At 50.5% G+C, this 17,003-nt stretch overlaps 1 protein-coding gene across 2 annotated transcripts in view; it reads right to left on the bottom strand.

The window, feature by feature from the left end:
• The window catches only part of ANO2 (anoctamin 2), a 328,686-nt gene that overhangs the window by 211,315 nt on the left and 100,368 nt on the right, over positions 1–17,003 (bottom strand). For both annotated transcript variants that reach the window (XM_081587341.1, XM_081587340.1), the window contains 3 exons: positions 11,684–11,739; positions 9,964–10,005; positions 3,235–3,299 (listed from right to left, as the gene is read on the bottom strand). In XM_081587341.1, coding sequence (XP_081443467.1) covers positions 3,235–3,299; positions 9,964–10,005; positions 11,684–11,739 — 163 coding nt within the window. The remainder of the gene's footprint in view (positions 1–3,234; positions 3,300–9,963; positions 10,006–11,683; positions 11,740–17,003) is intronic.

Here is a 17,003-nt window from a genome sequence, read left to right as displayed (position 1 = left end):
TACACACACACACACTCTGCTCAGGCCTGTAGGCCCTGAGGTTTCTAGAGCAAAGGTAGGACCCAGAGTGCAGGGTCTGGCTGGGCTGGGACCCACACCCATTAGCATGCTCACCTTGCAGCCTGCTGGACCCAGATGCCCTGCAGAGGGAGGGAGGGGCTCACGGTGCAGGAAAGGGCATCTTGTCCCCTCTCTGCCCATTTTCCACCCCTGGTAAAGGAGCTTCAAACCCCACATCTCCAGTTTAGGCTTGAAGTGCTGCAGATGGGGAAGGAGAGCTGGTCCCAGGGCTTTACACGCAAACAGACCTCCCAGACCCGCTGAGCTCTCAGCTGCTCTGTGCTTTTGAATGTTCCAAGCCACAGGCACAGGGAGTTGGAATGGAGCTCAGTGCTGACAATGAGGAGCCTGGGGCCCGAGGGAACTGGCAGGAAAGACCCTGCCGGCCTTTGCAAGAGTCACCTCCAACTCAGACAGGATGCCCCTGCTGAAGCACGGATGGATGCAGTTCCTGTGTGAGCCTGCAGGGGGCACAGTTCACAGGCGTGCGCTTCAATGGAACCACAGGGTCTGGGCAGCCTCCGACTGGATCCCGCGTGGACCACTAGGTCTCCAGAGGTGGAGGCAAGAAGGATGAAGAACAAGTAGCAAAAGAGAGAAACGACGCTGAAGACACATTCACAGGAGCTGGTATCAGACTGGGGACTAGGACGTGGGAGAGGGAAGACAATAGGGAGGAGGAAGGAGGTGACGTGGACACAGGAGTCTGGGTGGAGCCGGCAGAGTGCAGGAGCTGTTCCCACGCCCTCCACCTGTTTCCCCTCCATGAGCCCCCAAGGTGCATGCTCATGGCATCCCTGCCTCCACAACCCACCTGTACCCCCAAGGCCTCTGTCCCTTCCCTGTCTCCCCTTCACCTCTTCTCTCTCTCTCTCCTCTTCTCTCCCCATGGTCACCTCTTCTCTCTCCAGCAGAGCAAATTCCTTACCCCATTGGGTGGAAACAGTCACCCACTCTCGCCTCCCACCACACACATTACCATTCCCTCCCCTCCAGCCAGTATCTGAGAGATGCTCCAGGCTCCAGGCATATCCAAGCTGCTGGCATCCTGCAGGGGTTGCAAGAGCCCCCAGGCCCCGAGATCTGAGTGGCAAGGGGACACTGTGACATGTGGTAGAAACTCTGATCCAAAGTGGATACTGGGACCCGCAGTGGACACTGTGCCCCGCAGCAGACACTGGGTCCCACACCAGACACTGGGACCCAGAGTGGACACTGGGACCCACAGTGGACACTGGGACCCATAGCTTCAGGCTCTGCGTTCTTGGAAACTGCCAGGCCCCAGACCAGGGCTTTGCAGCAAAGGCCAATCTTCCCCTGCAGGTGAGGCCTCTTTGGTGGCCGAAACCGGGTGCACCCTGGAACTGCCGTCGCCCACTTAGCCAGCAGCCGGTCACCTGAAGTTTCCAGGGAAAAGACGAGGCTCTCCAGTAGGGAGAATTTTTATTTTCTGAAATCATATTTTTTAAAAATGAGTTGGAGAAAACAGGCGACAGTGTGGGTGGCCACTGGAGAGGCCGAGAAGAAGATCAAAGGCTGCCAGGCATGGAGGAAGCGGCCTGGAGAACAATCTAGGTGGCCGCGCCTCACAAAAACAGCCAGGGGACGGGAGGCGCTGGGTGAGGGGCCACGGTCACCCGCATCCATGGCCAGGCTCCCCAACCCCAGTGCCTCGGCTAACAGCCTTCAGCTGGAACAAACACCTGCCGTCAAGAGACATCCAGCTGAGCTCCCAGTTCCCCGGGAGGGCCGTCCTCTCTCTGCGTGGGAGGTGGCTCTGCCCAAACTCTGACTCCCAGACTGCTGACTTCTTCCAAGAAGGAACTGGAATCGCTCCCACTGGACCCGATCCTTCTGGCGGCCGCCCCTCTCGAGGTCTCAGCCCGGGGCGAGCAGCCAGGAACACTCTCTGAGTTTGCTGGCTGATGAATTAGCTCATGAGAATGAGCCACGGGTGACCGAGTGGCAGTGAGTCCTCCATGTCAGGCGCGGGCTGAGGGTCCTCATCATTTCCAAATGAGTGTGCTGGACCAAATTTCCCCACAGAGCCCTCGGCTCAGTCTCCCAGTTTGGGGCCACAAGGATGCCCTGAATATTCACTGGAAGGACTGAGGCTGAAGCTGAAGCTCTAATATTTTGGCCACCTGATGCAAAGAGTCAACTCATTGGAAAAGACCCTGACGCTGGGAAAGAGTGAAGGCAGGAGGAGAAGGGGACGACAGAGGATGGGATGGATGGATGGCATCACTGACTCAATGGACGTGAGTTTGAGCAAGCTCTGGGAGATGGTGAAGGACAGGGAAGCCTGGCGTGCTGCAGTCCATGGGGTCGCAAAGAATCGGGCATGACTGAGACTGAACAACGGGATGCCGAAGACCAAAGAAGGGATGTAACTTGCCCAGAGAAACAAGTGCTCCCCAGTGGCCGGGCCTGGACAAGACCCCCACCCACCACCCCCATCTCCGGAGTCTCAGCTCAGTGCTCCGCTATTGCACAGGGTGGCCCCCTAACACTCCACCTGAGAAAGACTTGGAGTTCTAACAGCCCTCAACCATTTGAGACTAGTCAGATCTATCGAATTCTAGAAAGTTCTTTCAGAAAGCTTGTCACCTCTATTCTATAACAAGCTGCACAAATTCCCAGGCAACAGGGCAGCACTTTGGCGGCAGCACTAAAAGGGTGGGATTCAGAACCCAGTCTCTCCTCCCTTCCAATCATTCTGGGTAAGCCATAAAAAGTCCACATATCCCCTCACACCAGTCGGTTTATTCTTTATATGATTTGTCAGGGCTCCCCTCCTCTTGGTCAATACTGTGGCTTCTGGGCCATGACCCAAGGATCTGCTGCATCCAGATCCTTCTCGAAGCAAATCGGAGAGATGATAAGAAAAGAAGAACTCTACACCCCCTTCTCCCCCAAGAGCAGAAACGGGGAGACTATAGTGCGGATGACCCCAAGACGCAAGTCATGGGACATCTGTCTATATTATCCGCTGCCCCACGGCCACCACTGCCCTCCCTCGCCCAGGAGCTGGTTCCCCACCGGTAAGACACAGACCAGTGGGGGTAGGTCACAGTCTAGAATAGCCCTCTGCTTGGCCAATAGACCTCCAGCAGCCAACAAGTTCAGCAGAGATCTTTCGGGTCCTCCCGAGGGTCCCCTCCCACATCTTACCTGATGAGGTCAATGGGTTGAAACTTATAAAACACCCCGTAGCGCGCCCATTCTTGATACAGCAGCTACACAAGAAAAACAGGGAACCAGGTTAGAGGTGAAGTGGGCAACTAGTCACCTTCTTTATCCAGCTTAGCAAGTCAAAATTAGATACCTGCCAAGGCATGGTGGCGCTAGTGGTAAAGAACCTGCCTGCCAATGCAGAAGACATAAGTAATGCGGGTTTGATCCCTGGGTCGGGAAGATCCCCTGGAGGAGGGCATGGCAACCCACTCCATTATTCTTGCATGGAGAATCCCATAGATAGAGGAGCCTGGCAGGCTACAGTCCATGAGGTCACAAAGAGTTGGACATGACAGAAGCAACTTAGCATGCATGCACGCACACACGTGTAGTACAGGGAACTCTACTCAATACTCTGTAACGACCTACATGGGAAAAGAATCTAAAAAAGAGTGGACATATGTATATGTATAACTGATTCACTTTGCTGTACACCTGAAACTAACACAACATTGCAAATCAACTATACTCAGATCAAAATTAATTTTAAAACAAAGTAATTATCGATAAAGTGAAGTCACTCAGTCGTGTGTGACTCTCTGTGACCCCATGGACTGTAGCCCACCAGGCTCCTCCATCCGTGGCATTTTCCAGGCAAGAATACTGGAGTGGGTTGCCATTTCCTTCTCCAGGGGGTCTTCCCGACCCAGGGATCAAACCCAGGTCTCCCACACTGCAGCAGACGCTCTACCCCTCTGAGCCACCAGGGAATGTAAAAAATGATAGCAAGAGAAGGGCTCTCTGAGAAAGTGACATTTGGGTTGAGACCTAGGAGGTGGGGGTATGTTTCAGCTAGGAGAACACTCCCTCTGTGCCAAGGCCTTGAGGAAAGTGCATGTGACGTGTCCTCACAGGAAGGCCAGGCTGAGCAAGGGGACAATCTTGGGAGATGATGCTATTTCACGTTTCCTAGTCTCCCTCCACATTGCATCTTCTCACATATCACACAGAACTCATGCAATTCTAGCAAGGAGAAGCAACTCTAATCAGGTATTCTAGATAGATGGCTGAACATGAGCCCTACAGGAAGTCTTCAGAGACACCATATTAAAACTGAAATAAGAACTGGCATTCCTACTCGGCAGCTATAGACTTTTTATTGTCACAATGTCCCCCAAAAACTTCAAAAAAGAACCAGAAATTGCATGCACCCTGATGGTGCAAACTGCACCCGTAGTCCCACCTTCTACAGAGCAGGACACCCCAACACAAAGAGGGTGACACAGTGCCCAGTGGGCAGGCAAAGATCTGAATCCATGAAGCCTGATGCTGTGTTCCAGGCAGGTGGCTCCAAACCTGATCATACCATTATTATTATATCTCTTCCTCCCTGTCATCCTGGTGCTTCTACTGCCCTGGGTTTTTATTCCCTCTCCCCAGTGCCAGCACTGGGCTCACCCGCACCTGGCTGTCACAGTGACATCACTGGGGGCCCACAGGGAGACCAGCTTGCGTCAAGAGATACGGGCAAGGCCTCCCGTGAGGGCGGTGGGATGTCAGTGCTCCCTCCTAGGCCCTGACCTCCAGGGCACATTCCTCTCAAAGTCACCAAAGGGGAAAACTGAAAATGCTCCAGGAAGCCAGTGTGGCCTGGTTGCCTCAGGTCCAAACTGAGAGCCAGGCTCCCAGACCTTGCCCCTGGCTGGCTCCCGGACCTGCTGGACGAAATCTCCAGGAGTCCTTTCTCAAGGCTGCATCCATCGCTGATGGATACAGAGGAGGCTGAGCCAAGAGAGCTGCCCGTACTCCATGGAGATGGGCCGGAGAGACACAGCAGAGGACATCAGCAGGCAGACCCCACCAGAGTGGAGCTCCAAGCTTCAAGCTTCATGGAGCTCCAAGCTTCAAGCTTCATGAAGCTCAAGCTTCGTGACAGTGACACCTGGATACCCATGCAGCTCTGCCCGGCAGGCTCACACAGCCAGCTAGTCACCTGATGCAGGAGCTAGGTGGCAGGTGCTGTAGACCGCTGTCTTTACAAATGTTTAACCACACAGTTTCAAACCCGGTGGGTCATTCCCTGGTTACAGGGTCCCAGCACAGACCAGCAGTCAGGGTGCAGGGAGGCAGGCCAGAGTCTCTGCCCCGCAGGGATAAGCATGTGTCAGTCAAGTTCAGGAGGACAATCATGTTAACTTGCAACAGGACCTTCTAATAAGCTCCTAGCTTATTAGATCTTATTAAATTTGCTCTCTCCCTTAGTTATGTCATGTCCTCTTCACCAACTGGTCAAGCCTGCAAATAGAGCCAGAGGGTCTGCAGCTCCTTCTCAGTGGACACAGCCTTGTTTCGGAGGCCCCAGATGTCATTCCAGCCACGTGGGTCTGACCCTAAAACTTTACTGCAGGAAGAAACAAGCCACAGGGACCACCCTGCTGCTGGATCAGAGCACACAGAGGCCAGGTCAATCCCCGAAAGTCACAGCTGAGAGCGGGTCAGTATAAGCGTTTCATGAGACTATAAAGGACCCAACTGGTAAAACCATCTTCAAGGCCAGAGGATGGCAGGATGCGTGAGACCCATGACCCTCACCGAGGTCCCAAGCTCCTCAGTTGGACCTGCGGCAGACGCAGTGATGCCAGCTGCAGCCAGCTGAGAGGCACTGATGAGCTGGGAGAACCAGAATGGGAGAGGATGGAATTCTACCCCCTGGATCCTGCAATGACCTATTTGAGTTTTTGGCAGGTCACTTCTCCATTAACTCAATGGGAATTGTGCAAGATGGGAAAACTAGACCGCAAGAGAAACCGAGAAGAAAAGTAGCCTTCCCATCAGAAAGCAAGACAGAGTCTCGTCACGAACCTTCTGGTGGGTCACTTTTTAACCGTCCACCAGAGAAGACAGTCCTCTGAAAAAGCTGGAAGATCTAGGATGGAGGGTGTAAAAGCTGCTAAAGGAAGTCATCTTCTAAGGTTGTGCCCAGGATTCTCTGTAAATGGGCGGTGAAGCCATGGGATGCTGGTGGGGCTCGAGCCGCCCTCAAAAGACAGGAACAATCCCTTCTCTGGGATGCCTGAGAAAAGCAGGAGAGTCTGGCAGATGCGGACTGAGGTGGCTGCAGACCCCGCAGCCCTGCTTTCTCAAAAGGTGGGAAAACCCAGGTCTCCAAAGGGAGGAAATCTCTTACGAATTACCCTCCGGGAGGGGCGGAATCATAGAGACTGCAGGCTGCACTAGGCGGCAGGGGTGGGGGGTGGGGGAGAGAGTTCTCCACCTAAGAGGCAGATCACTGGAACAGCCACAGATCTCAGGGAAGAGGGGAGGTGGGCCCCAGGTACCAGCAGGATGGCCGGATCACCACTAAAGTCCCCCAGAGGAGTGATCTCTCATCATTTCTCAACCATTCTGCACCTCCTCCAACACCAAATACAGGGTTCTCCATTGTACCTAACCAAAGTCCTTCCCACAGCCCTTTGAAGAATGCTAGACTATTACAATGTGACAAATACAAATAAACAGGCTACACATATTCAGAGGTTTCAGCTCTTTCTTTCAAGATACCTCTGAAGCTCCAGGAGTAAAGCCAGCCCTGCAGTGAGAGGTCCCCCTGGCACACACGAGAGGTCATGTCCACCAGGCTGCAGAACCGGCCGGGATTTGAATGCCAGGGTCAGTCCTAACAGAACAATCATTTGATGTAGAGGTCCCCAGCCTTCAGGACCTAATGCCTGAGGATCTGAGGTGGAGCTGAATTAATAGTAATACTTTGACCACCTGATAGAAAGACCCAACTCATTGGAAAAGACCCTGATGCTGGGAAAGATTGAAAGCAAAAGGAGAAGAGGGCAGCAAAGGATGAGATAGCTAGATAGCATCACCAACTCAATGGACATGAACTTGAGCAAACTCCAGGAGATAGTGGAGGACAGGGAAGCCTGCTGTTCTGCAGTCCATGGGGTAACAAAGAGTCAGACACGATTTAGCAACTGAGCAACAACAAAGTGCACAAAAAATGTGATGCACTTAAATCACCCTGAAACCATATCCCCGCCTGATCCGTGGAAAAACTGTCTTCCACGAAAAACTGGTCCCTGGTGCCAAAAAAAGTCAGGGATCACTGAATTAATGGACATGGGAACCAGTCTCCTGGCCTTGCTGAGTATCCATTTCCCAATCCAAATGGACAGGAAAAAAAAAAGCTTTCAGTCTCATTCACGACTCCTCTTACTTCCCATCACAGCAAATTTTATTTCCCTAACCATGACCCAGGCAGACGAAAAGGAGGCCAGGACTGGCTGGCGAACCTGAGGAAAAGTCACAAGAAATGGGCTCCTTGGGGCCTCTCTGGGGGCTCAGTGGTAAAGAATCCACCTGCCAAAGCAAGCAACACGGATCCAGGAAGATCCCACATGTCACGGAGCAACACTCTAGAGCTCCACAAGAGAAGTCCCAGCAATGAGAAGCCCGCATACCACAACCAGAGAGTAGCTCCCACTTGCTGCAACTAGAGAAAAGCCTGCACAGCAACGAAGACTCAGCACAGACAAATAAATAAAATTGTTTTGAGAAAAAGAAAAGAAATGGGCTCTGTCTTCCAAAGACACTAGTCCATCCTCACTGAGCATCATTCAACATCAGGTTTGGGAATTATCCACTGAGATGCAGCTCTGCCCTGGAGGTCTGTCCCTGCCTGCCAGGTTCCATCCACTCCCCCGGCTGGGATATGCACTGCCCGAGGTAAAACAATTCCTGGGGGACAACTTTCTGTTACGGGATTTTACTGTTAGCAATAATATAATATCATTCCAGACAAAGGCACATAGATTTTGGATAGCCTACACGTCGCTTCTCTCTGCCTCTGTGAGGATAACAGGGGACTGGCTGATTTCTCCCAGGAGTCTGTGTGTTCCTGGTCTCCAGAATGTTCCTGTAAAACGGCCTACCTTGACGGGCCGGGGGTCATCACCCACCCAGCAAGAGGTGTCTTAGGTGGGCCGTGGGGTGGTGATCACCCTTTAAAGGAGAGGAACATGAAATGAAAAAATAGGAGGACAGAAAATGGCCGGGACAAGCGAGGTGAGATGTGGGGAGAAAGGCTTCTCCTTGCCTTTAAATCTGATCCGGGACTTTTCAGGAAATTAAACCCCGAGACTATGAGCATCAGATAGAAAACAGATGAGGTTAAAACATTGAAAAACTACAGCAGATTCCCTGGGCAGGCAGAAAGGGGGACATGTGTAAGCAATCACGGCTGTATTTCTGGAAAAGACCTTTTTATGTTTTTAATACTTAACACTTCATAACAGGGACTAATAGGCAGGATAAAAAGAAGGCTGCTCAAAAGCAACTTGGGGGATGAATGGTTTTCCAGACAGCAGAGTGGGGGCAGGGAGGGTCTATCCCTCATCACGCCCACCCTCGCCCACCCTCCTCTGCTCACCAGAGTCACTTAAGCCTGGGAACCTGGCTGGAGAATGGCATGAAGGGGGCGGTCAGATGGACAGCTCCACTGAAGAGGCTGGGTGATGCTTAGAGCATCATCCCTGGAGAAGAGAGTGGTACCCAGGCTCCCAGGGTACCAGCACACAGAAGAAACAGGATCTGCATTGACAGTTGGGGACAGAGCTGTCCAGACAGGAGCTGTGACTGGCATAGGAGGGATTCTCCAATGGGACCCTTTTCCCTCCCTTAAATATAACCTCTCGTTCCCAGCTGCCTGGAATACACAGTCGGTTTCTCAACTATAATTTGGGGGTCGCTGTACCCCACCTGTCTGCCTAGAGAATAAGAATAATAACTTAAAGATGATCCTCCCCAAACAAGCCACAGCGGCACAGATACTGGTATATGTTTAGCAGGAACATGGACTTTGAGGTCACAAGGATTTTAGCCCCTTCTCGGTTGATCACGGCAGTGTTATCATGGACAAGGTGTACCATCATCCTGTGCCTCAGTTTCCCCATCTATAAATTAAGGCAGCGGTCCCCAACCTTTCTGGCACCAGGGACCAGTCTTGTGGCAGACAATTTTTCCACGGACCAGGGTTGGAGGTGGGGGATGGTTTCAGGATGATTCAAGCACATGACATTCATTGTGCACTTTATTTCTATTGGTGGCTCAGACAGTAAAGAATCAGCCTGCAATGTAGGAGATGCACGTTCACTCCCTGGGTTGAGAAGATCCCCTGGAGAAGGGAATGGCTACCCACTCCAATTATTCTTGCCTGGAGAATCCCATGGAGAGAGGAGCCTGGTGGGCGACAGTCCATAGGGTTGCAAAGAATCAGAGACGACTGAGTGACTAACACTTTCACTTTTGTTTCTATTATTATGACATCAGCTCCACCTCAGATCACCAGGCATTAGATCCCAGAGGTTGGAGACTCCCTGAATTAAGGGGTCTGGATGCTCAGTGTTTCTCAGCTAAAGCTCTCTTCTCATCAGGGGTGGGCATGCTGCCTTTGTGTGCCACTGTTGCGGATATTTCAGGATGGTTGGCATCACTGGTCCACCAAGCAAGGAATGCCAGCCGCACCCCAATACACAGTCATGTCACTGACCAAAAATGGCCCTCGAATTTCCAAATGCCTGGGGACAGGGGCTGTGGAAAAATGGCTGATATAGATAATCCGGAAGTAGAACACCCAGGATGCATCTATGCAGCCCCACCCCCACATGCAGTCCCTGAGCCCAGGGGACTGGGCACTGATCCATTAGGTCGGCTCACCTTTCTGTCGTTCATGTCATCCCCTGGACTGTCATATTCACCCTGTGGGAGGAGAAAACAGAGAGAATGATCAAAAAGAGAGACAGTTCCCTTTTAAATTTTCTAATGCCAGCCCTTTCTTTCATTTCCATTTAAGGAAGTTCAAGGGTGTGACCCGGAAGGAAACCAGCCTGCTTCCTTGGTCACCAGCACCTGCTGTGTGTCCTACAAGCCTTCCTTTACAGGAGGTGTCTCCCCTCACAGGCCTCGGAGCCTCCTGCACTTGCTCACAGCAAATGCAACAGCAGAGCCTGCCCTGGAAACAGGCTAGCATGTCTGGGAAACCTCACTTGCGCCCCGTCCATACCCAGCAGAACCTCATTTCATGTGTGCCCACAGCAAGGACATCAGCGAGGAGAAAAGGTCACCTGGGAAATCTCGTCAGGCACTCAGGGTACCCCTCCCAGGGGTCTCATTTGGTACCACCTCTGATGCTAAAGTGATCAACAGGGTGGACAGGGCAGCCTGGGGGGCACTGAGTTCATGGGCCAGTTAAGGTCCTCATGAGTCATCTTGAAGAATATCACTGCATCTTGTTATGGGAGCAATGTTATAAACACTGCTCCCAGCCAAGGAAAGCCTTTTAGTTTCTCTGTTTTCTTAACCACACAACGGTAGAAGGAATTTTGAGAGACCTCCTTCAAAAATGTAAAGATAGAGATGTGGTACATATACACAATGGAATATTACTTGGCCGTTAAAAAGAATGAAATAATGCCATTTGCAGCAACATGGATGGGCTTAGAGACTGTCATCATAAGTGAAGTAAGTCAGACAGAGGAGAAATATCATATGCCATCCCTCATATGTGGAATCTAAAAAAAAATGATACAAATGAACTCACTTACGAACCAGAAAGAGACTCACAGACTCAGAGAATGAACTTATGGTTGCCGGAGGGAAGGGACAGTTAGGGACTTTCATAAGGTCATGTACACATCGATATATTTAAAATGGATAACCAACAAGCACCTACTGTATAACACATGGAACTCTGCTCTATTATGTACCAGCCTGGATGGGAGCGGTGTTTAGGGGAGAATGGATCCATGTATATGCATTGCTGAGTCCCTTCGCTGCTCACCTGAAACTACCACAACATTGTTAATTGGCTACATCCCAATACAAAATGCTTTCGGTGTTAAAAAATAATAATAAAATTTAAATTTTAAAAAAGTAAAGATAGAAAAAAAAGACCTGACACTGATACTTAATACATGTTCCCATAGAAGGATGAGGAGTTTTATATCTAAATAAAACTATCACATAAAAATATTGCATATTATATATATATATATCATATAACACTATCATATAACTATCACACTTAATATTACATACATAATATCACATATCACTCTCTGTCATGTGAGGGACTAACGGTCCAGGCTGTATATCATCACAGTCTGGGACTTACCTCCCTGCATCCCCCTTCCCCATCTCTCTCTTCTCACACTTTTCCCAAAATCAAGGCAGGGAGTGCAGAGGAGGCTCAGACAAAAACATTCACTTTTTTTGAGACAGTTTGAGACAACTGGCAAATATCAAGCTGGTCCATGTTGCTGCAATATCTTTCACACGTGGCCAAGGTGGTTCAATGCCATGGTTCCCTCCTGCCTGTATATTCACTGCTGCGCTGCCCGCAGGGCTCCAGCTTTTGACTGGTGGAGGTGGTACTCACGTCATGCAATGGGTAGGCAGCCTCATAGATATTGTTTGCTATCAGAGAGTTAATACCTGCAGAAGAAGAAAGATGAAAACGGTCACCGTAGGGCAGGGTTTCTCACCTTGACCTTGATCTACTGATAAATATTAATGCCCCCAACCCCACCTCTCAGGTGAGAACCGGCCCCTGCTTCCAGATTCTCCCAGGCAAGAAGCTTCTTCCACACTTTACTTCTTAGTATTAGAACAATAATTTTTTCATTTCCCAAATGCAAGGTTATGATTAAATATCAGGCATTGTGTTGTCATTCAGTCACTAAGTTATGTCCGGCTCTTTGTGACCCCATGGACTGCAGCACGCCAGGCTTCCCTGTCCTTCATTGTCTCCCAGAGTTTGCTCAAGTTCATGTCCATTACATCGGTGATGTCATCCAACTATCACATCCTGTCTCCCCTTTCTCCTTTTGCCTTCAATCTTTCCCAGCATCAGGGTCTTTTCCAATGAGGCAGCTCTTTCCATCAGGGGGCCAAAGTATCAGAGCTTTGGCATCAGTCCTTCCAATGAATATTCAGGGTTGACTTCCTTTAGGATTGACTCTTTGATCTCCCTGCAGTGCAAGGGACTCTCAAGAGTCTTATCAGGTAGGCTCTCTCAAACATCATGTCTGTCCTGTCCTCATACACTCGGATCCCTGCAGCCCCCCAAACCACCTCCACCATCTCCTCCTTCTCCTGCTCAGCAGCCACAGCAGTGCAGGAGAATATCAGTGTTCAGTGTCAGCATAGGGGTGACCATGTGGATGGATCACTGCCATTATAACCAACAAAAGTATGCATCAGTGCATCCCACCGCGTTTTGCTTGAACTCATTTCTAGCTCCCTCCCTGTTCCTTCACAGGACAGCGCCTATTACTGCCCGTGACTGACCTGTCTGTGTATGGTCTGAGTAATCACATCTGTCCCCATGACCCTTTCAGGGGGGATCAATAAGGTGAGAACTAGTATTTTAAAATATTTATTTATTTGGCTGCGCTGAGCCTCAGTCGCTGCATGCAGACTCTCTTGTTGAGACACGAGAGCTCAGTAGTTGCTGCGTCATGCAAGCTTAGGTGCCCCTCAGCACATGGGATCTTAGTTCCCTGATCCGGGATTGGACAGGAGTCTCCTGCATTGTAAGGCTGAGTCTTAACCACTGGACCACCAGGGAAGTCTCCCGAATGATTTTCATAATAGCACTAAGATGCTATTTGCTTTTCCACTCCTAGTCTCTCAGGAGTCTACAGGGGGGTTTTATGATCTGTGATGCCGTCAACTCTGACTGCTCACGGAACAGGGCTTGGGTATCCTTATGTTTTAAACTCTTCTCAGTTTTAACTTCTAATACAATAGATACTGATCAATACAACCCTCCTAGATGAAAATGCTCTGGGTGCTCTCGAAAATCTTTTCCAGTGCAAAGTAAACTTGCTCAGTCATGTCCGACTCTTTGCAACCCCATGGACTGTAACCCACCAGTCTCCTCTGTTCATGGGATTTTCAGGCAAGAATACTGGAGTGGGTTGCCATTTCCTTCTCCAGGAGATCTTTCCAACCCAGAGATTGAGCCCAGGTCTCCTGCATGCAGACAGACGCTTTACCATCTGAGCCACCAAGGAAGCCTTTTCCAGTGCAAAGAGGGCCACAAAGTTGGGAAACCACATAACAAGGGATCCATTTCTTTAAAATCCTGACTGCATTCTACAGTACTGGGCGCACAGCAGACCCTACTAAACAGATGTTACCTGAAGGAGTGGTCCTGGTCCCATCTCTATAACTCCAAGATGCTCTTCTACCATCCCCTTGCTTCATTCATGGTGTGATTCTGAGACTATAAAGAGCCCCGTAGGTTCTGTGACTCAGGACAGGCTGCCCCGGGTCACTGGCTCCCAGATGAGAAGGATTATATCTCGACAGCTCAAGGACTCTGCCATGTGGGATGTACATTTGGTGGGGAGGCAGCCGGTGGGGGAGGCTCTCTGGTACATGATGGTTTCCCTGGTCTCAAGCACCCTTTCTGCTCTGAACCATTCTTTCCAGAGAGGCTGTAGACAGCAGAGTGATGAGGGGGGAATCAGTTCTGGAGGGAACTATGTATGATGTCCAAATGCAAAGTCATCTGCATTTTCACCATTCTGGAGAGAGGACAAGGTTGGGTGGCGAAGTTCTACAACAGTGACTCATTAAAATTCATGGTTTTCCACCTCCTGCGCCCACTCAGTGTCCCACCACATGCTCGGAGCCTCAGAGGCTCTCAAACAATCCTCCTCCCTCCACCAATCTCCTCTTTCTCCAACCACGCCTCTTAGATCCCAGAGTCCAGCCAGGACCCACGTGGGAGTAGAAGCTGCAGGGTTGCCCAGCAGAAGTGGCCACTCTTCCAGTGCGTTGAGAGCTGAGATCTCAGTGCTGAAGCATCACCCAAGGACCAGTCCTTTCCTGATTTTACATTTCCTCCTTGGCATGCACAGAAAACATCAGAAATACCAGTGCGGGGGGCCGCTGGAGGGTGGGTAAAGGGACTGTGGGTGGGGAAGGGGTGCCTGGGGTCTGAATGAGCTACAGATCTGTCTTCCTCTCGAGACTACAATTTCCGTCGGAGCATCATTAATCAGTTCAAGAGCTGTAACCACAGCCATAGGAAGCCACCCTACAGTCATCAAGGGGAGGGCTCCCAAGTCGGGAGGGGGAGGGGGATAGTTCAAAGCAACAGAGGAGCTGTCAATATGGATAGAGGCTGAAGTATCACAGGCCGGCAGGGCTCCAGCCAGACTGCAAACCTATTCACTGGCCACTCAATCCTCGCAGCCAAGCCCACCCTTTGGTTGCCATGGCAGTAGCACATACCCTGCAGACAATACCAGAACAGCGTGGAAGCCTTCAGCAGGTGTGGAACTCTCCTGCTAATTCAAGGCTTTGCTCAGCACAATAGCCCAGGGTCTGAGAGCACTGGGCTGAAGACCTGAACTCCTGGGTCCTGCGACCAGAGCCTCAGAAAAGACCTCAAATCGTCGGAGGTCTAAAATTATGCACCCTACCTCCCAATGGAAATAAAGCTCCTTGGCACTGAATGCCAGGTGCACTTCTAGAATGTTGTTCACTGCTTCTTTGTTTGTTGTTTAGTCACTAAGTTGTATCCAACTCTTTGTGACCCCATGGACTATAGCCCACCAGGCTCCTCTGTCCCTGGGATTTCCCAGGCAAGAATACTGGAGTGGGCTGTCATTCTCCTTCTTTGGTAGCCCCTAAAGGTCTGCAAGGTACCCCAGGCCAGGGAGCACGCCCCTCTCATTGGAGTCTCCTGAAGCTCCCACCTCACTACGGGGAACACAGAAGGGGTCACAGTTGTTACCCAGAAGGGGAAGCAGTCCTGTGGCGGGAATGATCTCAGGATCTCTTCTCATTTATCACAGGCATCCACCCTCCCGCTACTCCAACATTCTTCAGCCACCTGTCCCAGGCGACTCCGAGCTAAAGAATCTGCCTGCCGAGCAGGAGACTTGGGTACCATCCCTGGGTCAGGAAGATCCCCTGAAAAATGAAATGGCAACCCACTCCAGTATTCTTACTTGGAGAAACCCATGGAGCCTGGCGGACTGCAGTCCATGGGGCTGCAAAGAGTCGGACACAACTGAGTAACTAAACAGCAGCAGCAGCTGATGAAGGAATCTTAAACCCTGGTTAACTAGTCTGCTTCCTAAGAGAGGAAGCCCAGACAAAGTCTTCTTTGCCTTGGAGCTAGGACGAACCAGAGCTCTACAGTGCTGTAACAGACAATGTCTCTGTGGCTGCTGTGGGTCTCCCCTTTCTCAGGTGGTAACATATGAGCCCTCCCATCAGTAGTTGCTGGGCGGAGGGTGGGGACGGTATGCAAAAGAAGGAGGAATGGGGAGGGGAAGAGGCATGCTGAAAAGTAACCATGTATCCACAATTTCACCCCAAAATGAACACTGCTTAGGCCTCTCAACCACAGACTTCAGACACCAAGAATCTACCCCCAAACAAGCATAGAAATCAGTTTGAAAGAAGAAAATAATCAAACGTTTTCTTTTTTAAAAAAAAAAAAAAGTCTCTGCTTTGAAAGTTGAAATTCTGAATTTTTCCCTTTCTTTTCAGCTAATTGGTTCCATCGTGTGTCACCCATCTGGCCAGAACAGCAAAGCTTTCTTCTTCAGGATAATATCCAAAGGCCTTCCTCCCTGCTCAAGACCCAGGGGGAGAGAGACCCCTTCTTCTGCCCTCTTACTTCCAGAAGGGGGGCCCAGGCAGAAGGAGGGACATTTTCCATTCCCTCTCTCCCCAAAGAGAAGTGGCACCTCAGCTCACATAAAGCATGGCCCACCAAGGACCTCTTTACTTATCCCCAAATTCCCTTCAAGTCACCAGATTCTTCATACCTGTTGCTTCGAACCATAATCCCCCAAGAAAAGGCTCACTTTTTCTCTCTTTCCAGGACTGGCCCCGGCTCTGCTGACCCAGTCAAGCCCAGCAACACCACCCCTCTGCATCCACAGGGTCAGGGTCAAGGACCAGAGTAGCGGGGACCCAGACCCTGGGGCTGATACCCAAAAACACGCTCATAATATAAAACCCGAGCTCTCGCATTTAGCTTCCAAGACATCTCTGGTTTCTTGGGCAGGAAGCACAGTCTATAGTCTGCCTCCCAAAGTGAGAATCTCATGAAATCTACCTGTGCCACCAGGTGACAGGGTATCCTCTGTCCCCCAGCTCTGTCCCCTCCAGGCCAAGCATCGGGACAGGTACTCGGAGGGACGCCGCTCAATTCCTGAAAACTCATTTGGTTTTGATTCCTTGCCCCCCAGAATCGGGCTCGTTCCCCTGGTGTTCCACTTTCATCCTTGTACTCCAGCCGGACATAAATCTAAGCCAGAGCTCCCCAGACGGTGCATTTAACAGACTATATTTACCCATCACCAAATTGTCTTGACGTGTGCTTAATTACTTAAATGCCTTTAATCCCAAGCTTTTTCTTCTAACAAAATATAAACCAGCTCAGCTGGATGAATGATAAACCAGATGTTTACAGCACACAACACAGCCTGGCTTAAGTCAAAATAATTGATGCATCATCTCCCGAGCAGGGAGGGGAGATGCCCAAAGCATACATTTGTTTAAATGCTCTGACACCAGTATGTCTATGATGACTATGTAGCTCCATCAAGCTGCTATTTTCTGTCTGTGAAAAGGCAACAGTTTCCATATGAAGAAACAGAAAAGGTGTTGGTCAAGGAGGTGTGGGCTTCTTTCCACGGTAATGTGCATTCCAGGATGGGGTGAAC

This window comes from Giraffa tippelskirchi, chromosome 4 (genome assembly GCF_054371585.1).
Source record: "Giraffa tippelskirchi isolate mGirTip1 chromosome 4, T2T-mGirTip1v1.2.pri, whole genome shotgun sequence".
NCBI classification, from domain to species: Eukaryota; Metazoa; Chordata; class Mammalia; order Artiodactyla; family Giraffidae; genus Giraffa; species Giraffa tippelskirchi.
This window is presented reverse-complemented; position numbering and strand designations above follow the sequence as displayed.